General features: G+C 29.7%; 3 protein-coding genes across 7 annotated transcripts in view; 2 read left to right on the plus strand and 1 right to left on the minus strand.

The window, feature by feature from the left end:
- LOC106685124 (phenoloxidase-activating factor 2) overlaps positions 1 to 7,834 on the plus strand; it is a 13,162-nt gene extending 5,328 nt beyond the window's left edge. For 2 of the 3 annotated variants that reach the window (XM_024360324.2, XM_067052325.1), the window contains exons 3-7: positions 1,258 to 1,435; positions 2,991 to 3,109; positions 5,287 to 5,564; positions 7,177 to 7,340; positions 7,483 to 7,833. In XM_024360324.2, coding sequence (XP_024216092.1) covers positions 1,258 to 1,435; positions 2,991 to 3,109; positions 5,287 to 5,564; positions 7,177 to 7,340; positions 7,483 to 7,665 — 922 coding nt within the window. In that variant the 3' untranslated portion in view covers positions 7,666 to 7,833. Of the gene's footprint in view, positions 1 to 1,257; positions 1,436 to 2,990; positions 3,110 to 5,286; positions 5,565 to 7,176; positions 7,341 to 7,482 lie in introns of all 3 variants that reach the window. The other variant, XM_067052327.1, reaches the window with a different exon arrangement.
- A 5,867-nt stretch (positions 7,835 to 13,701) lies between these two features.
- LOC106684580 (putative methyltransferase C9orf114 homolog) lies at positions 13,702 to 22,958 on the plus strand. The gene is made up of 4 exons (XM_014426780.3): positions 13,702 to 14,114; positions 14,184 to 14,407; positions 19,952 to 20,080; positions 22,474 to 22,958. The coding sequence occupies exons 1-4, from the start codon at positions 13,812 to 13,814 to the stop codon at positions 22,883 to 22,885; spliced, it is 1,068 nt and encodes a 355-aa protein (XP_014282266.1). The 5' UTR covers positions 13,702 to 13,811; the 3' UTR covers positions 22,886 to 22,958.
- On the minus strand, positions 16,342 to 25,522 carry LOC106684652 (coiled-coil domain-containing protein 81). Of its 3 annotated transcripts, none has more exons than XM_014427122.2 (5): positions 25,280 to 25,522; positions 23,272 to 23,419; positions 19,263 to 19,424; positions 16,801 to 16,893; positions 16,342 to 16,698 (listed from the first exon to the last, which is right to left on the minus strand). In XM_014427122.2, exons 2-5 carry the CDS (start codon positions 23,287 to 23,289, stop codon positions 16,465 to 16,467), a joined length of 507 nt encoding a protein of 168 aa, XP_014282608.1. In that variant the 5' UTR covers positions 23,290 to 23,419; positions 25,280 to 25,522; the 3' UTR covers positions 16,342 to 16,464. The 3 variants fall into 3 exon arrangements, with proteins under 3 accessions (XP_014282608.1, XP_014282535.1, XP_014282385.1); XM_014427049.2 differs by lacking the exon at positions 25,280 to 25,522 and adding an exon at positions 24,937 to 25,215; XM_014426899.3 differs by lacking the exons at positions 23,272 to 23,419; positions 25,280 to 25,522 and adding exons at positions 19,549 to 19,610; positions 19,699 to 19,953 and having other exon boundaries at positions 16,368 to 16,698.
- Positions 25,523 to 27,061: the final 1,539 nt, after the last annotated feature.

Consider the following 27,061-nt stretch of genomic DNA (forward strand, 5'->3'; position numbering starts at 1 on the left):
GATAACAGATCATTACAGATAACAGATCATTACAGATAACAGATCATTACAGATAACAGATCATTACGCCAATAAAAAAAAACACTAAAATAAAAATGAGTCCTTATTTACATCTAAACTCATCACATCAAACCTAAACGTGGGTCAAAACAATCGCAATGAATAAATAGTTACAAACTATTTTTTATTTTATCTTCACAGCTCTGAAAATTCATATGTGCTCAATCATATATATCAAAAGAGAACACACAAGTTTAGTTAATATTCTTATTGCAACTTTTAGTGGATTGTATTGTTTTTGTTCCAATCTTTGCAACATTGTATATCTCAAAACAATAGAGAGCTACGTATCTCACATATTTTTATTTTTAGCTTTAGATTTAAATTCAGCTAGTTAAAAAACAGTAGATAATCTTCCAAATAGAATATAGACTATTCTATATTTTGCTTGTACAATGTTTTGGGAAAATTATCCCATACTCAAGCACCTTTATGTCCTAGAATTGTAGTAATTAAGTTATTCTTATAAACAATTTTTATCTATTCTATATGTGTATATTTAAAATTCTTGTAATCATATTTACCACATATTTGTCATTTTTTCAATTTCCATTTCGAAACCATGTCATCTATACACTCATAGTTTAAAATTGTTTTATAACAACATTAATTAAATTATTGTCTTTCACTAGAGGTGCATTCATCTATCTCTGTAGCACAAACCAATGCTCTATATTAGACATTATATTTTTAAACATATCAACATGCCCCATATGCTGTTTTTTTTTTTAATTCCCAATTAATATGTCCAATTTTAATCCATTGTGCAATTTAAGTTAAAAATTATGCAATTGTAAACAAGCAAAATACAGAATAGTTTATATATAAGAAGATGGTCAGGGTTGCGGTCAAAAAAAGAACAAATAGTTTATAACTATTTTAATGTCCGACGTTTCGCCCCACTTTATAGTGCTATATCAGGGCTGTTCAAAGCGAAAGGTTGAAGTAGTTATAAACTATTTGTTCTTTTTTTGACCGCAACCCTGACCATGTTCTTATATATAAATTTTTACGGTCAATTATATATACATATAGAATAGTTTATAATCTATTTGGAAGTTTTTTCACCTCAGCAATTTAAAAAAAAAAAATAATATAACCAACTTCCAAAAAGAAAATCCAGGAAGTAGATAATCATTTAAAACTTTAATTAAAATAATATAACTTATAATTGCATGTCTACATGGTCAATTGCAGGTCCAGGTCCATAGAATGTGATAGTAACGAAACTTATTGTTGTAAGCCCAAGCCAATTCCACCCAGTCAGGTTCCAAGTATACAATGTGGCAGGCGAAATACCCAATTCATAACATCATTATATGCTAGGAGGGGTGGAGACACAACAAGTACAGGGCCTGGAGAATTCCCATGGACGGTATTATTAATGTTTAAAATAATTAATTATAGTTAAGTTTTAATAATAACTTCAATATAACTGGGAGCTTAACTCGCTGATGAGTACAATTTTTTCATAAGTTTATAAAAAAATGTACTAAAGTAGGTGCACTAAGTGTGAATACCCAAAAAGTGCATCACCCAACCACTATTGCAAAGCTTGACTATTTTTAGTGTGCACTGTTTTCCAACGTACTTTAAAATTAAAAACAACAATAAAAAAATTTTAAAATAAGAGGATTGTAAATAGGATTTTTTAAAAAAATAGGAGAAATATTGTTAAAATACAATAATTTTATTAGTAGTCAACTTCTTGAGCTCAACAAAATTAGCTAATCCAACTGATTCACCCATTTTGCAGTCCTCCTAAGAGAATAGAAAAAATTAAAAACAAAAGAATATAAATGGAAAAATTAATGTTTGAGTTTTAAATCACAAAGAGCTTATTTTCTTTCAATATATTGTAATATCCTCTTTTTTTATAAATAGCTATTTTTTATATATAGATGGTTTTAGTTATGTTTTATTTTATGTATCAATGTTCAATATTGTTTATTTGTTTTGTTAAAACCAAAAAGCAAGCTAACCAATTTTCATCAGTCAAATATGGAGTAAAAATAAGTTGTTCAAAATATTCAAGATGGTTGCGCGCATCCTTGTGAAGTCCATTGAATTGCTGTTATGTTAAGAAAATAGATTAAAATTTTATCAATTTCCATTATTTTGTATCATAATTGTATTTACAGTAATTTTTTTTAAAAATAGAACTCGATAAAAAGTATTAAGGAAAAATATATATAAAGAAAATCATAAACAAAAACTCAAAACCGTTGTGCTACAATCTATGTTTACATCGAACATCAAGGCATGACAATGAACCAAGGAAATGAAGACTCTTGTTGATTGGTATGGCGGGAGAAATGAAAGTCTCCTGGAAGCAAAGGGTGCCGACCATCCTTTGTTTACAGTCAGTGGTATATAAATAGAAAGAAGACATCAAAAGTCTGCAGTAATCCAAGAAGAGTACATAATTGAAGGAAGAAAGACACTTTTTGTGTGGATCACCGATGGATTGGACATGTCCTAGAAACTAGAATAGGACCAAGCCTTTGTCTAATGATAGTTGTTGTTGTCTGGGGCTTAAGGGCGTAAAACCCTGAGGTCATCAACGCCCAGGTGTAATGATAGTGGTAGCATCTTTAAAATGAAGACATCAGAATCAACGGTCACCAAAGAAGAATATATAATTGGTTAGTTTGCTCTACCTAGGATTTAATTATATTTTTAAAAGTTGCTATTAATTTAGTTAGGTGTAATTGTGTTCTGATTGTCTGGAAAGCCCACCATGAGATAAGAGTCAATAATGTTATATAATATAAATAAAATTCTCATATCTATTTAATATTTAATTTATTAATTTTGAACCTTGTAATCATCAAAACTATAATTTAGACCTGAGAATATTAAAAACTATTAAATTTACTTTTATTTTTTTAAATAAATCTAGAATATTACAATATATGATTTATGCATAGATTGCCGTATTTAAAACAGCTGTCTCAAGCAATGGCTATTCAAGAAGCTTTGAATACTTGTGTGATGGTGCACTAATTCGCGAGGGTATAGTTTTAACCACAGCTCATTCAGTCAAGAGGTGTAGTATTTATTTTTTTTTTTTTTTTAATGTTAAACGAATCTATCAATGTAATCAACAGAACTTATAACGTTCATGATTGAAAGAGTTAAAAACTAATTCTTTTCAAGTATTGAACAAATAGCCACTGTCAACTGTTAGAGATAGCATTACAACTACCAGGAAGTAAATTATTTTGACCTACTGAAGTATTTTAAGAACTAAATTAATCATTTTTACTAAATATGAAGGAGATGGTCGGGGTGCGGTAAAATAGGAACAAAAAATAGTTAACTATTTATTTGCTGACGTTTCGCCCCACTTTGTAGGTCTTCATCAGGGCTAAAAAGATACAAACAACATAACATAAATATTATGATAATGTAGGATAATAAGATACAAAAAACTAAACTAAGTTAGAGTTAAAAATTATATAAATGTACATGAAAAGAAATTGTATAAAAAAGAAATAAAAATAAGATATACAATAATAAGTATATATAAAAAAAATAAAATAACATAAACTATTGGATTTAAAATGAAACCCCATCTTCTTCTCATAATGGTTTTAGGTGTTATAACTCCATAAGTTTGATTTTAATTATATTTCTATTCCGATATTGTAAATTTTCAATTTTAATTATATTTGGATTCAAATAGTTGGATTTTAAATCCAATAGTTTATGCTATTTTTTCTACACATACACTTATTACTGAACATCTTATTTTTATTTCTTTTGGTTCAATTTATATAATTTTCTTTTCACCTATAATTACATAATGTTTAACCCTAACTTAAAACAGGGGGCCGCCCTTAGCTCAGTGGTTAAGACACATTCTTACCAATTTGATGTCTAATGGCAGTGCTGGTTCGAATCTGGCCTGGGGCGTTGACTTTTTACATTGAGTGGTGGTCCCACAAAATGAAAAACTTTGATCCCTAACCATGGTTAGGCAGTATGGGAGTCTTGACTGAAAAAAAAAAAACCCTACCTTAGTTTACTTTTTTGTATATTATTATCCTGCATTGTCAAAACATTTATGTTGCTATATTCTTTTATATCTTTTTTAGCCCCTGATAAAACCCTACAAAATAGGGTGAAAAGTCACCAAATAAATAGTTATTAACTATTTTTTGTTTCTTTTCGACAGGAAGGAACTTCCGCATCTCCAATCATCTTCTCCTTATATATAATCCACAGTTAACTAATTACTCATCATTAAAATATATAAAATTTATTTTTTTTATAAAAATATTTGATAATTAAGCCCATGAAATGATAATATTACATTAACATGCTAATTTTTATATTTTAAAAAATATATAAACAAACTGTTTTAAGATAATACTTGAAAAATTCTGTAAACAGAATGATTCTCACACGGGAAGGTTTGAAATTACTTATTTATAGTAATTTAATTATACAATTTAATACAAGACTAGACTTTTAGACTTAGGCTACTTTGACTCTGACTTCTAGTATGTGTGCCCTGATAAAGTCCTGCAACGTGGGGCGAAGTAGTTTTTTCACTATTTGAGTTTGTATTTGACCACACCCAGACCATCTTCTTTTTCTAATATTATATTTAATGTTTACTATTCATCTTTTATCTTTTTATTTATATATTTTATCTATATTTTACTTTCAACAATTACCTCCTTATTATATTTATTAAAGCCTTATCTTACATTTATTAAAGCTTTGTACCTCTATTCAATTCTGTATATATATTTTTTCATTATATTATATATCTTGTATCAATTCTTTTAATTTTGTATTTTATCCATATATTTCTATATAATTTCTCCTCAATTTTTTTAAAATCATCATTTGTTGTCTGTCTATATTTAAAATTTTCTAATATTATCTTTAGTTTAACATTATTTTATATCTCTTTATCTATTTTTTATTATTTCCGTTTGCATTAATTATCTAATACCTTTCTATAATTCTTGTTTATTTATAATTATAACAGTAAATCTTAATTTTAGTTGTTTGTACCATTTTTAGCTCTGATAAAGTCCTGCAATATGGGACGAAATGTTGGCTCACATTCAATAGTTTAATTACGATTTAAGTTTGTTTTTTTATCACATAAAATTCCACTTGATTTATTTCCACTTATTTTATTTAAAATATTTTAAGGTATTGAAAGAATCAACAGTTGTGTGATAATAAACATTTAGTATAATGTAGGTGGAAAGACAATGCTGCATCGAGATTAATTGCAAGAGCAGGTGAATGGGATATTCGGAATGACCATGAAGTGGAGAACCACCAAGATCGATTCGTAGCTGAAATCGTACTTCATCCGAGATTCACTCCTCAGACCTTATGGAATGACTTAGCCATACTTAAGCTTGAACAACCATTTACATTAGGATACCAAGTCAGTGTAATCTGTCTCCCACCTCCTGGAACAATTATTATCAGTGGAAAATGTGTTGTGAGTGGTTGGGGAAAAGAAAGATATGGTAAGTAAAAAAAAAAAAAAAAAAAAAAAAAGCAACTTGTTTTTCACTCAATTGATCAATAGTAATCTAACAAAATGTAATTTTTTTTTTCACAAACGAGCTGTGAACATAATGAATAAATGACCAAATACATCAGATTAACATCAAACATTTATATGAAAAATGAAAAGAGCAATAGTTACAAATAACTGGCTTCAATTATATTACATTATAATAACACAAATTCCTCCATTAGACAAATCCATGCCGGTACTCCGCAGGATTCAGTCCTTTTTGTTTTGGATCAGGGAAGGTTCTATCACGAAATACACAAAGAGTGTGTGTTGCACTTACGGATGTCACTTGCAAACAAACCGCAAAGGAAACAACCTAGTTGTCCCATGGAATATTAGAGAAATTAAAAGCTTTAACTAGTGACCCAGGACTTTGTTTCAAAGATGAAGAAATATAAGATGTTGACGCAGAAAAATTTGACCAAAAGATGAAGAAACACTTTATTGAAGATTTTTACACCAAAGAAGATGAAGAACAGCATAGATTAAATCCAAATGACTGGGACATAGATGAAAAAATGGATTGTGAAACATTAAATTAATGTTAAGATTTTTCCCCTCTAGAGGGAATTTCTACTTGCAAACGGTCATTACATCTTATTCCCCACCACCTCTTTATCAGCGTTTCTGAAAACTTGCCTCACCCCCACCATTACATTATTACAATTTGTTTTTGTTTTCTATTATAGTATGTACAATTTTGTAATTGACAGGTGCAGCTGTAAGTAAAAAGATGTTTAAAAAAAGCTATTAAGCGATTTTATTATAAAAAGCTTTTCTTATTCGTATTAATTTACAGCTCAAAAGAACCTTATTATTATAGTCAGATTAGCTGATCCGGCAATGCTTCACTACTAATATATTTAAGAATGTAAATAGATTTAATGAACACAATTGATAGTTTGATTTATATTATTGTATTTAAAGAAATTAAACATATATGTATACTTTATTCTTATCATTTGATAACATAAATTGAACCAATATATGTGATGACATTCGTTTTCAACATCTTTTTGAACAAAGATGAAGAAACATTTTATTGAATATTTTTACACCAAAGAAGATGAAAAACACCCTAGATTAAATCCAAATGACTAATTTGGACACGGATGAAAAAAATGTGGAATGTGAAACATTAAATTAATATAGGTGTGCACTATAAATTAAAAAAAAAAGTAATAAATGGAGGAAAGTAATAAAACAAATTTTAGGAAGAAAATTGGTTTTATTTGATTTGTTATAAAAATAGTTTATTTGTAAAGTAAACAATGTTTAAAGATAATCATAAATAAAACTGCTTCAGACCTTGGGACAACTAGTTTTTTTCCTTTGTCTGAGATCTGTTTGCTAGTGGCATCTGTTAGTGCAACACACACTCTTTTTGTTATAAAACCCTCCCTGATTAACAACACTTTCTCCAATTCTTTTTAAGTTCTACTTTCATGATATTATACAGTTTACACATAGCTCCATGTGTACTTAATATAAAAAAAATTATTTAATTTTAAATAAACTAAGAACTATTTGCCTGTATTTGATGGGATTAATTTTAACAGGAGATCGTGACTACACGCCATCGGTTCTCCAGAAAATCGATGTCGAAGTTGTTGATAGAAGACAGTGTAATTCATTATACCATAAGCCCAGAGTCGAACCAGGCGCCACCCCTCATGACAGTTTTATCTGTGCTGGTGGAGTAACAGGCATTAACACATGTGCGGTATGAAAAAGTATACATATGTTAATATTTAGATTTTTTTTTTAATCTTTAAAATTAAAGTTTTACTCAAATTTATAAAACAAACAATTGAATTCTATCTTTTCAACAGTTAATTTGAATGTGCATGTTCTTTTTTTCCCAGGGAGATGGCGGAAGTCCATTGGCCTGTCTCATTGAACCGAATGGGAATCTTTATGAGTTAAGTGGCTTGGTTTTAGTTGGCAGTCAATCAGGGATAGACTGTGGTGATGCAATCCCTAGAGTATATGCTGGAGTTGGATATGCACGTGAATGGATTGAAAATACTATCCGTAATTTGGTTTAAAATTGATAAAATGTAAAGAAATCAATGAAAGTAGTGACAATTACTAATTTGTATTATTAATATCAATTTGAAAATATCAAGATATTTTGACATTTAAATATAAATTAACTCAAAAAAAGCTAAAAATAATGTAATTTTTATAAGACAGGATATATAAATATTTTTATAAAAGTAATTGTAATATTTTAACATTATAATAAATTAATTTGTATATATTTATTTTTTAATTATTTGTAATAAAAGATTTTGTTCTAATAACAATTTCGATTTTCTAGATCTTTTATCATTGATTAACTAAGAAAATATATGTGTTTCATAAGTAAATCCATCATTAAAATTTTTAATATGTATTTTTAGAAGTCTGTTTATTAATATTTCATAAGTAGTAAGAATAGAGAGTTAAGTCTAATTTTGGTCAGAATTTTTTACAAAATATTGATGCTCTGAACAGAAGGTATTTTTAGAAGACAATATTAAGGAGAAAAAATATTAACTAATTGCTAGAAACATATATTATAGTTATATAACTTAACTCTATTATAGTTATATAACTTAGCTCTATTATAGTTATATAATTTAGCTCTAATCAAACCCCTTATGTGCTGGAGATATTAGGGCAGGTTCTCTCACTTCTGAGACCTTGAAAAAAAAGATAATCAGGCTGTGTTTTGGATAATATTTATTGAAATTAATGTTCTCCCATTTTGATTTCTGCTGTACGGTATATGAGGTTGTTTTAGGGGAACTCGAGGCTAAACTACTGTGTTAAATTAATTGTTTTGTAAGATTCAACTTAGACCTCTCCAGGCACACTTCTATTTCCCAATATTATGAGGAGTTGAACTGGCTTTATCCTTCCTACCTTTGCCCGTATATCCTGGCATCCTTCTTCTACTAAATCATTCAATCCTGCCATACATCAAACATTTCGGGTCTCCTTCAATTCAAATCCTCCATCAATTCTCAAAATACCTGTTCTTGGTCTTCAAATTTACATACAATGGCCCATTGAACTGTAGCTTTAGACAGATTTTTCTTTATCAGATCCTCCTTCTTTTGGAACTCCATCCCTACTTACATTAGCCACTCCAGTACCCTTCCCACCTTCAAATCCCACCTATTCCTTCATTTCCTATCCATCAAGACCTAAGAGAAGTGAAATTAATGTTCAACCAAAATGTGACAATTGATTGAATGTTTTATTTTATATATTTTTTTAAACATTCTTATATATATTATATATATTTTTTTTTTACTTTAAGGTTCTAAAGCCCAATTTTTATTATCTTTATCATTATATGTACCTTCATAGATAAGTTAATCCATTCTTAAGGGACTCATCCCAGAATAAATGAAAATTATTATTTTAGAATTTCGCACTTCCTCAGGTTTTGCCATAAATATTTGCCAACCTAGTCTTAGAATAGGCTCAAAATTTAAACTATATTTAAAAACATTCAAAGGATACTGGACTAATAAGAACTGCTTTCTACCCAATAATTTTTCTGGTAGCTTTAAATTCTTTACTGAGCTGACACCGTTGTATCCTATTACCACCCGATATATCTTTATATACTCAAGCCTATAAAGTTCAATCTCGTACCCACTTTTTGGTCAATTAATACTATGTTCGGTTTGTTATTAACCAGAGTGTGATCCATAATCATGGAACAATCCCAATAAATTATTCTAATTTTGCCTGAAAGTACCTGTTTCGGCACATACTGATAATAAGGAACTGAGTCAGCTTTTAATTTATCTAATAACACCAGTGCTTGGTGGATAATCTTGGCTAGACTATTGTGCCTGATTGTTTAAATGAACAAGAGTTCATTATTGAAAATTCTTTTAGTAATTTCAAAAAATAATATCATGTATGCAATAAAAGTGAAAAAATTACAACCAATGGAAAAAAAGTAATAGAGACGAAATATGGACAGATAAGAGTGGCAAAGAAATTTAAATATCTGGGAAAGATAATATGCAATAATGGTTTGGAGAAAGAGAGCATAAAGGAGAAAATCATCAAGTTGGAAAGGGTAAGCTTCGCAACAGGAAATATTTACAATAAGAAGAACCTATGTTTAACACAAAAATAAGACATTACAACATGGTCATCCTGGAAAAATTACTGAAAATAGAGAGAAGGATCCTGAGGAGAATCTATGGGCCCAAGAAAATACTGGAAGGCTACAGGTTAAGACCCAACCAGGAAATCTACAGGGAGATAAATGACCTGAAAACCGAAATAAGAATCAGAAGACTGAGATTCTATGGGCACATGATGAGAATGGGTGGGCCAAAGCAGACTAAAGAAGAAACTCTTTGACAGAATCCGTGAATAAAAGAGCATAGGAGGATATGTGAAGCAAATGAGAGAGGGAACAAAGAAATTGAAAATAACAGACAAGGACTGCCTGGATAGAGAACAGTACGGAAAAAAATTGAAATAAATAAATGTTCTTGCTGCAAATAAAGAAAAACGGAAGGGTACTACGTGGTCGGAATAGAGGAAGCTAAGGCACGCAGAAATGATGAGAAGATACGGGGAGAAAAGAAGAGAAAAAGTGAGAAGGAAAAAGTAATGATATTCGCGTGGTCGTTCCATGAAAAAAAGTAATAAATGTTATATATATAATATAACCTCGATTATAATGGAGGGGATGTGTTGTACGGTTAATCGAAACACTATTTATTTTGTGAATCACATAAAATTTGTAGTGTCAGGTTATAACAGTATTAGGACTTACGATATAATGTAATTATTCTTGGAATATTATTTCTTTTTGTAATTGAAGTATTCTCCTTACTGCGTTCTAATTTCGCTTCTATTCCTCGTGGAAGTCAACATTTCTCTTTTCATAGAAATGTTTGGACAATATGAGTTCTTTACATTGCCTGAAAGGCCGTTCCGTAGAAAAAAAAGAAAGAATGTAATAATAAACATTTCTATCTATCAATCAATTATCTTACCCCTGCTGAATATACACTAAGAAAATGGAAAGGGTCAGGAAGATTGCCTTCATCTTCAATTCCATCCAGCGGTTTTCTTCGAATAGGGACAAGGTTGAAGTCCTTTGTTCCCGCGGGAATGGTTACCAAGAAGGGAGGAATTGTGGCCTTTCTGCTGGTGCTGTATTGGAGACTATCAAAAGATTTTATGTGCCTTCTTGAAATATATTCCGTGATTGTGGGCAACTCAATTGTTTTATATTTTAGTTTCCTTTAGCCTTATAATCAGTGCTTCCGAATGCCGAGTATTTTTCATCTTAGCGGGTGATTGTCAGGGATCGGAGGATTTAAGGTAAAATGGCTTTACATAATATGTATGTTGAACGCTACTGCAGAGTCTCACTATTTCTACGACTACTTCTTACTTTAATCCTTAGACACTATTTCTACTTGTAACAAGTCATTATTTTTCCTTAGACATCGAATTTTAGTACATAGGCGAACCTAGACCATTTTTGAGGTATGGGATGAGTATAATTTTTGGGCCTTGGACAGATTTATATTTACGGCCCGGGGTCGATACAATTTTAAGTTTTTGGGAAAATATATAGGAACAATGTTTTCCCACTTATCGCCCTCACATTTGGTAAGGTTCATATGTTGTGACAGTTCACTGTCAAGGCGTATACATACAAAAGTTAAACGTGGCAGTTAATAGGACTGTTAATCAACTGAAATTATTACTTGTACTATTAGTGATCACACCAAATCCAGTACAACATTATTGTCATGGCATTGAATGCTGTTATGTCTGTGACTATCAAATAGTAACACAATGGTAGTGGCTAATGGAAGCGGTTCTCTTACTTAATTATTATAATACAAATATAAAATACATACTGGAAGATTATTGACTGACCGTGTGTATAGATGAATACTTTTCATTGTATACCCCTGTTATTTTCCACTTATGTTTTTTCTTTTTTGTAACTATGCCAAGTATTAGTATTTTTTTTAGCCCTGACGAAGCCCTGCAACGTGGGGCGAAACGTTGGCTCAATAAAAATAGTATAATTATTTACTATTTGAGTTTTTTTTACCGCATCCGGGCCATATTTCATTCATAAAATACATATGTTTCTTTTCAAATAAACGAAATAATACAAATAAAAATAAATGTAATTGAATTAAATAGTAATATTAAGTAATACTATTTACAACTTAATTGTTAAACAATGCTTAACAGTACTATTTACAACAAATTTAAGTACTATTGTTAAATTTATTTTAATGACTAGGGTTTTTGTTCTTTTCTTGTTCCTGTGCATGCCTCAAATTACCTACTTTATTCCCATAAAACACAAAAAAGATTAATATAATTAATTATACTTTGAAGTTACCTAAAATAATAATATTAAAGAATGTCAATAATATTATGATCCGAATAGTTCTGGAGCTACGAAAACGTTTGCACTTTAAGAAAGCTGAAAATAATTCAATTCAAAATCGAATTGAGTAAGTTTGTTTTTGATAATTTCATTACTTCGTAATAAGAATTGTATTTATATTTTATTGCCCTCCACAATATGGGGCAATTGAGAAACAAGAAACAACCTACATATGAGCGTGAGATTGGGTCAGCGTAGGAACATATGTTAAGTAGACTTTCCTCAAAACCTACAAACTCCAGGGTTGTGCGTTGCTGGGTTGTGAGATTTTTCTACTAAAGAGATCATAATTTGCAGTGTGATGTCCTAGTGAGTTCTGGCTTTGAACTAATGATTACAACACCCAATGACGTATAAGTTCCACTTCTCTCATCACTTCATTTTATTTATTCTATTCTGTAAAATTATTCACTTTATGTCATTCTATTTATATATTTTATATTCATTGGTTGTAATCTTATCCTGTTTATAGACCTGGTGAAGGCTAGAGACTCTAGCCGAAACGTGGGCACGATTAAATAAGTTACATCAGCTTATTTGTGTTTTATTTTGACCGCACCCCCAACCATCTTCTCTTCGTATAAGCCATCCACGGTTAACTATCTCTCATAATTATGACGTATAAATTCGTTGAATAAGTAGATTTTAACTAATTTTTCTATATTGCACGTTCTTCAGAGTTGACCGAGTTTTCAAACATTTCAGGGTTGTGAGATTGAAATTATGAGACAGACATCTATTATGATGTATACTCTAAACAATGAAGATAAATACATTCTTCTTAAAGTACTTACTGACTATTCTTGTAAGAAATCCCGCCTCGATATTTCTGTGTCTCTTTCCATGTCGTTGATAGGAGAATTCTAATTTGTAAAAGTTAACCCTCAGACACTCCAGGGTTATAAGGAAATTGAACTTTGAGAATTTGTTATTACTTGTTACTATAATAAAACGACTTTTCCAAATGAGTGAGTTTGTGTCATTTCTCTAAATAAAGATTTTTTTCATATCCATATATCAATAGTAAAGACCTACAATCAGTCAGGGACACAAATCGTATATCGTAGAGAGAATGAACCTATTATATTTCTCGTAGGTAAGTAAAAGTAGTGCATAATTTACAGAAGAAATACATAATTTTTACAATAAATGTTTTTTAGCATAAAATAATGTTATTATTGTATGAAGGATGATGAGGCTTGTTCTAGCACAATTTAGCAAATATTTGATGACCCCCGCTCCAGACCTATAAAGTTTATGCAATGGATTAATTGTATGTTGGACTACCCACACCACTGTTCAAGTAGATATTTCATGTGTTATTTCCTGAATTTGTGCTTGCAATTACACTTAAGATAGATTTTTAATAGATTATTGGAAGTCAAATATACGGTCAGAACTTTTTTTTTTAGATTATTATGTAGCATGAAGTTACTAAGAAGGAAAGTCGAACATTTATTTAAATACATTTTAATTTTTTTATATTCGAATGATCATTTCTCCCTACTTTTAGTTTGAAATAATTAGTTTTTTAACTTCGTCTTTTAAAAATGGCGTCTTTTTCCACACCCTTTGCAAACTTATTTTCCCTTGAACCTCTTTGCAATACATCGATCTTCTCTAGAGACTTTACTGATCTCCATTCTGGGATTGACAAAGGTGTTTGTATTTTTAACGTACACGGTGAGTGGACTTTGTGCATTGAAATTTACTTATTAGTTTCCTCTGTTAATTATATATTCTACAATGCCACCAATTGTACCTAAATCGTGGCGTGAACATAAAAACATTGTTAAAAGCAAGAAATGGCGAAAAACAGAAAAATATTTGGAAACTCTGAAGAAACAGAATGAAGAATTGTTAAAGAACGGAGTCACCGAAGAACTGAAGACAGATATAATGACCCGAGCAGTTCCTTCCCTAAAAACTGCTCCCACATTGAGTATTGCAATACCAGGTTCTATTTTAGACAATGCACAAACCCAAGAATTCAGATCATATCTGGCTGGTCAGATTGCAAGGGCAGCATGTATCTACAATATCACAGAGGTAATGAATTAAATTTATTTTCTTAATTTGTTTCGAATAGCAGAAATTCATGTATTATTTATTTTCTAGATAATAATTTTTGATGACACGGTTTGGAAAAAGGAAGAAGACCACTTCAAGTCAAATGCTTGGAAAAGTTGTCAACAAATGGTAAATATACTGAAATATCTTGAATGTCCTCAGTACCTCAGAAAGCGCCTTTTTCCTATGTGTGATGATTTGAAGTATGTCGGTCTGTTGAATCCTTTGGATGCACCACATCATCTCAGAACATTAGATGAAAGTCCGTATAGGTGAGTTCAATAAAAGTAACTTTTAGTCTGTAAATAATGCTTTTAAGATGGGTCACATGGTTGAGCCAAAATGGCAGCTGTCAGAATTAATTAACCAAATAATGTTTCTTATATATTCAGTCAGGACTAATTGAGGGTTATAAAGTACCCTATTGTTATATTATTACTATTTTAATTGATTACAGTCTTCAACATATGCTTGCTCAAGAAACATAAATCCTCAAACTGACCCTTTTTAGTTGAGGTCCTAAACTTTAGGTTCAGTTTAAAACCCACAACTGATCTGGGTAGAAGAATATTGTTATGGTAGCTAGGTGTATATTTGTAACTCTTTGGATATTGTTATTATTTAAACAACATTTTATTTAAGTTAAAATTGCATTTCCGGAAATAAGAGTAATAGTATAAATATATTTTATATCTTTGGAAAGCCAAAGATTTTAGAATAATAATATAATAATAATGCTCATAAAAGGTAATGGAGTCTGACAAAAAACTAATAAATAAAGACGCATAATGAATAAAAGCAAGTTTATATTAAAAGTTTTAAATATATTAAAAGATATATAATATATTTATATTAAAAGTTTATATGCAAGTTTATATTAAAAGCGAGTTTCTATGCGAGTAAACTGGTGGACACTTGCACAGTGTGTTTTTCTATTTCCTCAGTCTAATACATTTTTTGTTACCGCAGTTATTAAATATTTAAGTTTCAAATTATTATTATTATTTTAAATTTCACATATTTTCTTCAGTTGACAGAATGACTAATTATAAAATCATTCTTAGTCATTTCAATATTAATTCTATAACAATTTAGCATTGAATTGAATAAAAGCAGAATGTAAATTTTAGTAAACTATTATATTTTTATATGTATAAATAATAGACTGTAAGATTTCATATTATGAAGATGATCAGGGTTGCGGTAAAAAAGAACAGTAATAGTTAACAAATATTTATTTTCCAAATAGTTGTTAACTATTTTAGTTATATTTTAATATTTCTACCATAAATTTGCGACCAGAAATATTATTAAAATTGCTTTTCTTAAAAGTGTTGAAATTGGAATATCCTAATTACAAATTCCATATAAACATCCTTTGTTCTTTGTTGTCCTTTGTTCTTTCCACAGACGCCTGGCCCATAATTTAGAAAGTACTTGTTTTACTCAAATGTCGCTCAAACTACCTTTTTCCTAAATCCATCAACAATTCCCTCAACCTCATTTCTACATCCAAAAATCTCTCCTTAACCCAAAAATCCGTGAAATAATTAACCACCTCAACCATAAAATTTCCTCTCTGACCTATATCCTAAAAACCATTATGAGTGACATACACTTTAACAACCTTTACATGTCTATCTCCAACATTTTTGCCACTACCCGTTTACAGAAAAAACAACAACTCTTCTCAGAATTTATTAACATCTGTCTAATAACAAATTTAAGAAGAGTTAAGAATTGTTGTTTTTCAGAGAGGAATTATTATGGTTGAGGTGGTGGATTTTTTCAATGATTTCACATATTGTTAGGTCAAGGAGAGATTTTTGAAATTAGATAGAAAAGGAAGATAATTTTGATTTAAGATTTTTGGATGTAGAAATGAGGTTGATGGATTTAGGAAAAAGGGAGTTTGAGCGGCATGTCAGTAAAAAAGTATGTTGTTCTAAATTATGGGCCAGGCATCTATGGAGAGAACAAAGGGGATGTTTATATGGGATTTAAAATTAGGCTTAATAGAAGTGGAAACTTAAGGAGAATACTGAGTAACAACAGAAGAATAATTTGTGTTTATAAATAAATATATAATTATTTCTAAAGTATAATAATGAATAGTAAATATTCTATAGTATAGGATTAGTTTTTTATTTTACCAGAGCAATGCCCTATAGAGATATATTTAGAGAAAATATATATTTTGGCTATAAGTAAATACCTTTGGATTTGATCAACAGTATGTATATTTGAGCTGATTGATTACTACATGTGAAAATATTACTCATGAGTTAATTTAAATACATTATTTAATACTATTTTTTGGATACAATGTTCAATAATTTTCAAAATAGGCGCTGTCGTGGACAGCACAAGGACATGTTACTTTTTTAATGTAAGGTTTCATTGCGATTTGATATCGGTGACAAGGTTTTTCGGGTACCTTTTCATCTGGCTTCATATCTTGATAAAATTCAAACGTTGCAACAGTATTTATTATTTTCAGCTCTCCCAGTCCAGGGAATTCTAGTTTTATGTCTTTTCCATCTGCTATCATATACCTTAAACACTAAACAGAAGAAAATTTGGAAATGGATTTCAGATAGTAATTTAAATTATATACTGTATTAAACGCCATACTTATATATATACAAATATTTGGAATACATACCTGAACTATTTCATCCAGACATAATAAAACAGTTTCTTTTTTGTAGTTACATGTTTTCATAACTTTACAAAGGTTCAGGACAGTAACTGGCATCTGGAATCATGTCAGAATTTCTTTACATGGTTTTTTGTTTTCAATAAAAAATGATCCATTTCTAAAATTTTTTTATGAGAAATTAAATGTTCTCTAATATTTTTATTCAGAAATGAATAATATGAAATGGCGAGAATGAAAGTGACTTCTGCCATTTTCATTCTCACTAGTTGAGATAATGTGACTTAACTGTCCGGAGATTTTATTATCTTTTAAAAATTACAAGGTTACAAAACAAGTTGTCCAGAAAATCCGCTAGGAGCTCCTCTGCATTTGACATATAACATGGACTTTAAATTGGGCTGCTCACAATACCATACTTTTAACATTTAGCATGTTAAAACTTTCTGTTTAACACATCATGAATATCCCTACTATAGTGGTATTCATGATGTAGTGTTAAATGTTAAATGTTGCAAGTATAGGATTAACGCATAAGAGATGCTAGCAGTTTTTCTGAACTTGATTTAAAACCTTTCCTTCCAAAACTTCAATGTTATTGTTTACTTCTAAGTTTTGATTAAAGTAATTTATTACAACATGCCTAAATTGAGTGAATAGTTGTGTGAAAGTTTGACCACTGAGTGCCTTGTTGATCTTATAACTTGTGAGGAAGAGAACCAAAATGAGCTAATTGACAACTGGTATTACATTATTATTATTATTGTCATATATTGCTTTATTAGTTTAAAAGATATCCAAAACAATACTGACACAATCAAAAGACAAACTACGAGCAAGTAACCTAACACGACAACAAACAAAATGGTGACGAGCTTAGCTGGTCTATTGCGTGGCAGTGGCATATTAACAGACTCTGAACCATGTTATATCGTTTTAACATGCTAAAAGAAGTAAATAGTTCTCTATTTAACATGTTAAACTAGAGCTCATGAATACACCTTATATAGTTTATTTACTCTGTAATACTAATTTAGTTATTACATTAACTATTTATCTCCTGTGATGTTAACAGTAATTTTTGCATTTTAGGATCTTTTTGATCAATTAATTTCTTACCTTATTTGCTATCACATTCATTATTTATCATTCTATACTAGGGAAATTTATGGTGTGTTAAATGTAAAATATTTTAACATGCTAAATATTATAAGTTTAGCATTGTTAGCAGCCTAATTTAAAGTCCTTATTATATGTTAAATGCAGAGGAGCATTGTTTTGAAACCTTGTAATCTTCATAGTATAATAAAATCTCCAACAGCTTCATCACGCCATCTTTCCTCCACTTTACTTGTTCCTTGTTTCATCTATTAGTTCTTTTTCCATTACTTTATTATTGTTTTTATCTATTATTTTATTAGAGTTTAAAAATGTCGGAAACAAAAACAACACAAACCAAACATGAACTATGAGCAACTAACCTATCGAAATGACACTAGACAAAATGATGTTGAGCAACATCTGGTCTGTTGTGTAACATCATTCTCCATTTAACAGACTCTCAACCGTGTTAAATGTTATATCGTTTTGACTTGCTAAAAGAAGGAAATATTTCTTCATTTAACTGAATCTCATGAATTACTCTTGTATCAATTACTACTGACTAATATTATTAATTTATCAGTTCATTACTAATTGCTGGGTCAGTCACTGTATCTTCTTGGTAATTTATTGATCTATTTTTGTAATATATATTATTTTTTATGAGTTCACTACTCATCATTATGTTAGTTTATTTATATGTTTTTAATACCTCAACATTTATTTCTATTTTATTTCCAAGTCACTTATTTACTCTTTCATTAGCTTAACCTACTTTGTATATTTTTATTTTAGTCCTGATGAAGACCTGCAATGTGGGCCGAAATGTTGGCAATTAATAAATAGTTGCCTTCTAATTCACATCTGTTTTTACGTCTGCTGTTTATATTTAACCTATTAATGTTCGTAATTTATAAAAAAAAAAAAATTTAGAAAGTTTTAATTTTTTCTAAAAGAGAGAAATTTTAATTGTATATTTCCTAAAGTCGGTGGAAATGTACTTGGTTCTACTGTAAAGTAAGACATCGATGTAATGTATAGATATTAAAGAGATATTTGGGGTGTGGTCAAATAATACAAAAAAGTTAAATTAAGGTAGGGCTAAAATTATGTTGATATAAGTGAAAAGAAAATTATATACAAATGAACAAAAAAAAAATAAAAATACTCCTATCTAATTTTCTATTTTTACGTCTGCTGTTCATATTTAACCTAATAGTTTACGTAATTTATATATAAAAAAGAATATGAATAATTGGAAAGTTGTAATTTTCATTAAAGAGAACACTTTTAATTGTATTTTTCCTAAAGTTAGTGGAAATGTTCTTAGCATTATTACAAAGTAAGCCATCGATTTTTATTCTTACACTATCAGTTGCATACTCTTTCCGTTGATGTAGATCATATTGCTCTGTGAGTGTTTTAGATAAGAAGAACATTGGTTGAAAGAAATTCACTTCATGCTGGATGCCCGCATCTAATTTCCATTTTTGTAATGTGAACGTTCCTACCTCTTTGATTATGATACTCTACAACATACACATAGTAATCTTATATTCCACAGATTGTAAAATAATATATTTTGATTAGTTACTATACCACTTATGTACATATTTTTGCATTTTGTTAGAAATATGTCTGTCAAATACATACTTTCTCTTGTTCTAGACATTTCTTTACTTGTTGTGCTATCTGATTCCAGACAGAGTTCATTTCTGTTATAAAGAATTTGATTAAATTATAATCAAGAATATTTTTATTGTAAAGTAACATGGTAGACATTTATTTTTTTATTATATTTACCTTCTAAAGTAATCCTTTTTCCAATATTTGTGGAAATCATATTTTTTGTCTCTTCTAATACATCCCATATTTTATTCATTGCCTTTATTTTAAATTTTCAGTTTGAAAATTGTTTACTAATGTTTTCACAAGCTAAAGTTAGGTTCATTGTTTGAATGGTTGCTATGGTAATAATACATGTTGAGGTATGAGTTGTAGTTTGTGTTATTGTTATTGATTACTAACAATACTTTTTTTTTTTATTGTGTTAAAGGGAAGGAGTCATTACCGAAACCACCACCAAGTCTGGAAACAAAAGTTATTGTGACATTGGCCTCGAGAGACAAGTGAGAACTAATACCTTCCTTCCGAAATCAACAAGGGTGACTCTCAAATTGAAAAAGTAATAGATAACTATTTATTTTACTCATCTTAACAGATTATTTTTTGTATATATATTGTAATATTCAAAAAATTATTTATTAAAAATAAGGGAAATTTTATAGTTTTAACTTGATTCTCATATACTTAAGTATAGCTTTGAAGCTGATAAGATCAAATATAAAGATTAAATAAATATAAGAATTTTCATTTATAATATTATAGACTCTTAATCTCATGGTGGGCTTATAGCCAATTAGAGCCGACACTTTTCTACTAATAACAATTAAACTAAATTAATAGCTATTTTACAAATGTATTAAATTCAAGTTAGAAACAAAACTAACCAATTACATAATCATCTTTTGATGATCGATGGGTCTTGATGTCTTCTTTCCCAAAACGTCACATCTGCTTTCAGGACATCCTCTCACCAGGCAATCCTAACCAAGAGTCCCTTATTCTTTTTGGGTAACTCTTCAATGTCCTCTTGATCAAGATATCCACCCTTGAGATAGACAGAAGATAATGAGGAACTCCTCATCCAGAAAACATCATTCCCCGCCCATGCCTAAGCAACGAATACTTCCAAAAACAAAGCTCTCTTCCTTTCCCTTCTATATGTGCTCGTTCGTTTTGAGTTTTTTCTTATGATTTCCTTTTTGAATTATTTTTTTTAATACTTATTCTTAACTTCTATTTTTTCTTAAATGTATTGTGATTTCAATTATGATGGGAAGTTAAAATAAAGTTTTTAAAATATTTAAATCTTCTCGACATGGCCGTGATTCAACGGACTTTTTGCAGGACACGTGCCGCCATCTTGGCTTTGAACGATAATGTGACTAAATATTTTACTGATCCAAATTGGTTAGCTTGCTTTTTGGTTTAAAAACAACAAATAAACAATACTGAAACGATATACATAAAATAAAAACATAACTAAAATCATTTATATATAAAAATGAACTATTGATTAAAAAAGAGGATATTACTATATATATATATTTTTTTTATTATTATCTTGTTTGAAACTAGTTGTTATATTAATAATTATAAAAATTATACCAATTGGCTCAGCATTCTTTATTAAAACTTATTACACGCAAACATTTTGGCCGATTTGGCCATCATCAAGAACAATCATGATTTTAGTGTCACAGCCTCGCATTGATTTATAAAAATTTGCAGGCTATTATGCTTAAATCAATTTAACATTGTTGATATTAATAAATGCTACTGTGACAAAGTGAGTAAAATCAAGTTGTAATCACTTCAACATTTTGACTTATAGAATCATATAAAGAAAAACAACGTTTTGGATAAATTTCACATCATGGGTGTGATATCAAATGTGTCTTTTGTCATTTCATAGCTATAAAATTTGAATGGAAGATTGTTGATTGATTGTGTTTAATATATAAAAGGAAGATGGTTCAGGTACTATAAAAATAACTCAAATGGTAAATAAACTATTTATTACGAGCCAACATTTCACTCCACTTGGCAAAGCTTTATCAGTGGTAAAAAAGATACAAACGTCTGAAATGATGTAAAAATGTAAGAGAATAAATTACATGAAATAAAATTAAATTAAGCTATGGTTAAAAATAATTTAAAATATGTGAAAATTTATATAAAAATTAATCAAGTAATCTAATTGCTAATTTTGATTTAGCTTTAGTTATATGTTTATCGTTTATACTTGCCCACGCTCAGCGGAGAAGGGGGTGAGTTAAAGTAAAAAAAATATAATCGGAAAAAAAAAAGAATAAATTGTTCCTTAGGCACCACGTTATTTTTTCCTTGGAAATTACTATGATTACAATATATCCAAAATATATACCCCTACAATTACTACAACTACAATATACCCCTATATAAACACTTATCAAACTATGACCACTGGCCAATACTTTTACATGTATATAACAGCAAATCTAGGGGTGATACCTACCAACCTGTGGAATTGTGGTTATATTAAATGAATAGCAAAACAAAAAAAATAATAAGTAAATTAACTACTTGAAAGCAAGGTATATGCATAAGAAAGGACATCAGAACTATATGAACTAAAGTTTAATAATAAAAAGAAATATATGTACACAGTATGAAAAAAAGAATTCTTATCGATTAATAAAACAAACAAAACTTATAGGTTGACTTAACCTTAACTTAAATGCCTAGCTTAATCTTATTACTAAATTTATACTATTACACAAAAGAGGAATATAAAATAATAATAAAATAAAGTTTAGTTCGAACCCTACATAGTCCTTCCTACAACTCCTAACATATTTCCTTAAACATTAAACTGTAATTAAAGAGTTTTTTCCTAAATTATATTTTTTTATTAATTACATTATTATTATTATTATTATTATTATTATTATTATGATTAAATTATTTCCCCAGGATTGGAGAGAAGTTAAGAGGTGAAGTTGTTGATTCAACAGTACCTACCAAAGAAGCAGGACTCTATTGGGGCTACAAAGTTAGGCTCGCCGAGCGACTAAGTGATGTCTTTATCGACTCTCCTTATGGTGGTGAATACGACTTGACTATTGGAACCTCCGACAAGGGTGACCCCGTAAGCACATTCACCGTACCTGAATTCGAACATGCCCTCATAGTTTTAGGAGGTGTGAAAGGCCTCGAATATGCCTTGACGAATGATCATTATACTTACACTCAGGTAGACGAAGTGTCACTTATGTTCGATGCGTACTTGAACACCTGCCCGAGTCAGGGTGCGAGGACGATCAGGACTGAGGAAGCCTTGCTCATATCGTTGGCAGTCATCACACCTAAACTTGGATTACCATAATTTATATATATATTTTTTTACAAAATATTGTGTTTGTAATTATACGTTTTTATTAAATTATGTGTTGAATCTCTTACGTTCCTTCATTATATACTTATTTGATTAACTTGTATAGAATGTATGTAATAGTCAGTTGAGTAAAAAGTAATTATAATTATGAGAACGTGGCTGGAATACGATCATTAAAGATAAACAAATAAGCAAGTTTTTTTTTTTTTATTAACACAAAAACTTCAAATGATCCACTTTTTCTCTCAACAATTTATTTTAAAAAAACTTCTAATGTTTCAGCCCTTGGGCCATTCTCAATGAGACAACGAATAAAATTTGTTTTCATATTGTTATTACATTATTTCCTCACACAATACTGATGTTTTTGAACATACCTTAAATATTGATGTCATAATTCCTTAAATTATCTTTTTTGCAGGATAATTTGCCCATGTCATATCTACGTTAAAAGGTTAAAGGTTCAAAAACATTGAAGGTTTTTTTTAAATAAATTCTTGCCAGAATATCTATCCTTCATCAGAGCTAAGAACAAAGAACAAGATAACAACCAATGAATACAAAAAATAAAATATAAACAGAATGACATTAAGTAAATAATTGTACAGAATGAAATTAAAATAATTTCAAAACAGTTGGCACAATCCCAACCATCTTCTCAAATCAATTTATGGTCAACTGTTAACACCTCATTAATTACAATTGTAATTACCAAACAATTACTGTAAACTGGAATTACAGAAATACAATAATTAGAATTGATAATGGCAATTGATTGATGAAGCTTTTTAATCATAATTGTTATTTTATTTCTACAATTGAATTTCAAGTAGTTTTTTAATTATGAGAGATAGTTGACCGTGGATGATAAATGAGGAGAAGATGGTTGGGGGTGCGGTCAATGAAAAACACAAATAAGTATGATTAACTTATTTTTAATGTGCCAACGTTTCGGCTAGAGTTTCTAGCCTTCTTCAGGGCTAAAAACAAAACAAGATAACAACCACAGTAAGTATAGAAAAAGAAAGTATAAACAGAATAATTTTACAAAATAGAATTAATAAAATGAAGTGATGAGAGAAGCGGGAAATAAAATATATACATAGGTAATTGAAAAAGCGGGTACAATAACTTACTTAAGGAAATGAAATAAAAATAAAGTTATATAATGCAGAGAAATATGAACATATTAGTTATTATTAATTTAAATATGAAAAGAAAATGAAAATTGAGAGGAAGAAAATATATGTAACAATAATAGATGATAAAGAGGTAAATTATAAGTATAGTGTACAAAACTTATAACGCGGGCAAGGAAAATGGATAAAAGTAGAGAAAATAAGGGGAAAGAGCAAAACAAAGAAAGGGGAAAGAAAACAAAAAAGAAGAATAAAAAAAAAAAACGCACCCCCAACCATCTTCTCCTCATTCAAGTAGTTTTAATGCTTTTACTAGTATTGGTATTTGTAATTGCAAACACTTATTACTAAAATAGTATTCAGATGTAAGTCTAAAAGAAAAAAAAAACCAGATCAGCCTGCTGGCCATTACATGATTAATATAAAAGTTAGATTTTTTGTTTTGTTTAACAACTGATTATGAGGGGATGGGGGTTATAGATTCGTGGGAAAAGAGACCCCTAACTATTTATTATGAATAATAACAATGAGTTATAAAAAATATATCTATGTAAATAAAATAAAAATAGTAATTATTGAAATTGAAGAGGTAACTTCCCTTGAAATTTCTTGCCTATGGTTTGTTAATGATCATTTAGAAATAAATTTGATCTGAGGGGCAAATGGAAATTCGACTATGTTTACATTTGTTATAAGGCTAAATTATTTTTTTGTGTTTTAAATGATATGGTTTAAATTACTAGTAATTGCAATTACTTAGCTCCAAGAAGTAATTAAAATTGATAATGTCAATTATAATTAAAGTAATTCATTTTTTTTATGTTTCGGGCCATTTAACGGTTTCATTAGTGTAATAATAGTTCAATATCTGTCATGTTATTGAAGGCATAATTAAATACTCACGTAATCAATATTCCCTGACATATAATTTCTATACCCATAATTTGAACTGCATAAATTGAGCAATTGCGTGCGTACAAAGTGATAAAAAGTAAAAGTAGAGTTTTGAGATATTCATAAGTTAGGAGAAGTTCTTTTTGATAAGAAATTATAGCTTTCCCTGTTAAAACTAGATACCAATGTATCCAACAATTTAAAAACATTTGTAGTTTATCCATTCAGTATGTAATTATATTTTTTATTGAAAATAAATTTTGATGAGAACAAAATGACTTAAACCACTTTTACTCTCAACAGCTCAATTGATAGAGTTCCTATAAATAAAAAGTTGAATGATGTCACAAACCTATTCTAGCCAGTGTGGGAAGGTCAAGGTTCATTCTCTGGCTCTGCCATAATATAAATCTCAAACCCCAAGGATTAATTTGAACAATGTTAATTCTGAAATGAAGTTGATAAGGTGATGCAACATCCGGCAATCTGCTACAATGACTGCTCTTCTAAGTCTTTTTTTTACTCCCTATCTGATCGTATCTAACATGTGGGGAGGGGTTACCAACATATTTCAGCCTGAGTAGGAAGGTCCAGATTCTTTCTGCAGGGTCCTGATCTTTCTGAAGATAAATTTCAACCTGCCCACAGTGGATTCGAACCAGCTTCGCTGACAAGATTGCTCAGATGATGCCTTATTCTCTTCCACCATGCCCTCTCTGCTGAACCAATCTCTCAAATATTACTTATTAATGAGGTGTAGATAGTTGACCGTAGATTAATGATTGGAGAAGTTTGTCGGGGAGTGCGGTCAGCAAATAACAACATAAAACGCCATAAAATAAATAAATATTGTTTTGTTTATTTATGTTGTTCTTTGCTGACCCACACCCCCCGACAAACTTCTCCAATCATTACTTATTAATATTAAATTACCATCATTTATTTCATTTTATATTCCTTATATGAATCGGTGTATAGAAAAAGGAAGGGTGTAGGGCACAAAAAGCCTTTTTTTTTTTTTTCTTTTTTTCAAGAAATTGCAATTTTGTAATCTTCACAAAAGTTTCAGAGTCATATTTCATGTGGCCATGCAAGCTGTAGATGCCAATGGTAGTTTATCTTCTATCCCCTTTTCTATTTTTCCATAAAATCACTCATGATTTTTAAATCAGCTTGCAACCATTTATTAACATTTTGTTCAAGCATCTTTTTCTGTTTCATCTTACGGTTCCATAAATACTCATAACACTAATTACCTAGCTTACTGCTATGTCGATTTTGAATCAGTCCAATTGTGTCAAGAGTTCTCCAAGAAAGCTCCCTTTCTGTGAAATAATAAAACATTCCACTATCCAAATTTAAATTCTGTGAGAAGAGCTTGAAGTATTTTCCGAGTTATCTGCTTAACATTCTGTATTGTAAATTTTCTTTTATAATATAAATGAATTTTATATATTATATATCATTTACAAAACTTTACTATTTTTGAGAACGTTTTTTTGGACTGCCTTTTTTCCAGCTCCCCCCCCCCCATATTTTTAATAAATCTGTACCACTACATCCCATGAAGGGTCAGGGTTCAGTACTTGGTGAGGAAGTACTCTTACTAGACCTAAGGAGGTGATTTAGTCTGAATCATGCCCACCGCCAGATTTTTTCCCAATTAAGAGTACCCACTTTAAGAGGCTGGGTGGATCCCAGGGGACTTTTGAACCACAGATTTGATTCATGGTTACAGTAATAGAAAACATAATTATCTGCCACATCCAGATTTGAACCTGGGTCCTTGAAGTTACAAGATGCCCTACCACTGAACCACCCCACTCCCCACCACCTCATATTAGTGAAACATAATTATTAAATTAAGACTAGTATCCAAGAAAGATAAATAAGATGTTATTTGGATGAGAATAATTTAAAGATTAATTATTGGAATGAGAAGAATTTGTTTAAGATTGTAATCAGTGATGTCTTCAGGTTGTTTTATTCAATAGCTGACTTATGTCAAAACCATAGCTTCGATTCTGAGAAGAGAGAAAATTAGTAATGGTTATTCCACTTTCATGAGCATATGATCTTTAGCTTTATGAAAGAAAAATTTATGCTATTTAGTTGTAAAGAGAAATTGAAAATA

This window comes from Halyomorpha halys, unplaced genomic scaffold (genome assembly GCF_000696795.3).
Source record: "Halyomorpha halys isolate HHAL.00 unplaced genomic scaffold, Hhal_1.1 Scaffold3.1, whole genome shotgun sequence".
NCBI classification, from domain to species: domain Eukaryota; kingdom Metazoa; phylum Arthropoda; class Insecta; order Hemiptera; family Pentatomidae; genus Halyomorpha; species Halyomorpha halys.

Bases quoted from the DNA above. Each gene is read 5' to 3' on its own strand.
- LOC106684580 (XM_014426780.3), top strand. From the start codon at position 13,812: ATGCCACCAATTGTACCTAAATCGTGGCGTGAACATAAAAACATTGTT. The intron at 14,115-14,183 runs GTAATGAATTAA...TTTATTTTCTAG, and splicing joins GTATCTACAATATCACAGAG to ATAATAATTTTTGATGACAC. The intron at 20,081-22,473 runs GTAATAGATAAC...TTATTTCCCCAG, and splicing joins GTGACTCTCAAATTGAAAAA to GATTGGAGAGAAGTTAAGAG.
- LOC106684652 (XM_014426899.3), bottom strand. From the start codon at position 19,777: ATGAATAAAATATGGGATGTATTAGAAGAGACAAAAAATATGATTTCC. The intron at 19,425-19,548 runs GTATGTATTTGA...TGTATGTTGTAG, and splicing joins AATGTCTAGAACAAGAGAAA to AGTATCATAATCAAAGAGGT. The intron at 16,699-16,800 runs GTATGTATTCCA...TCTTCTGTTTAG, and splicing joins GTCTGGATGAAATAGTTCAG to TGTTTAAGGTATATGATAGC.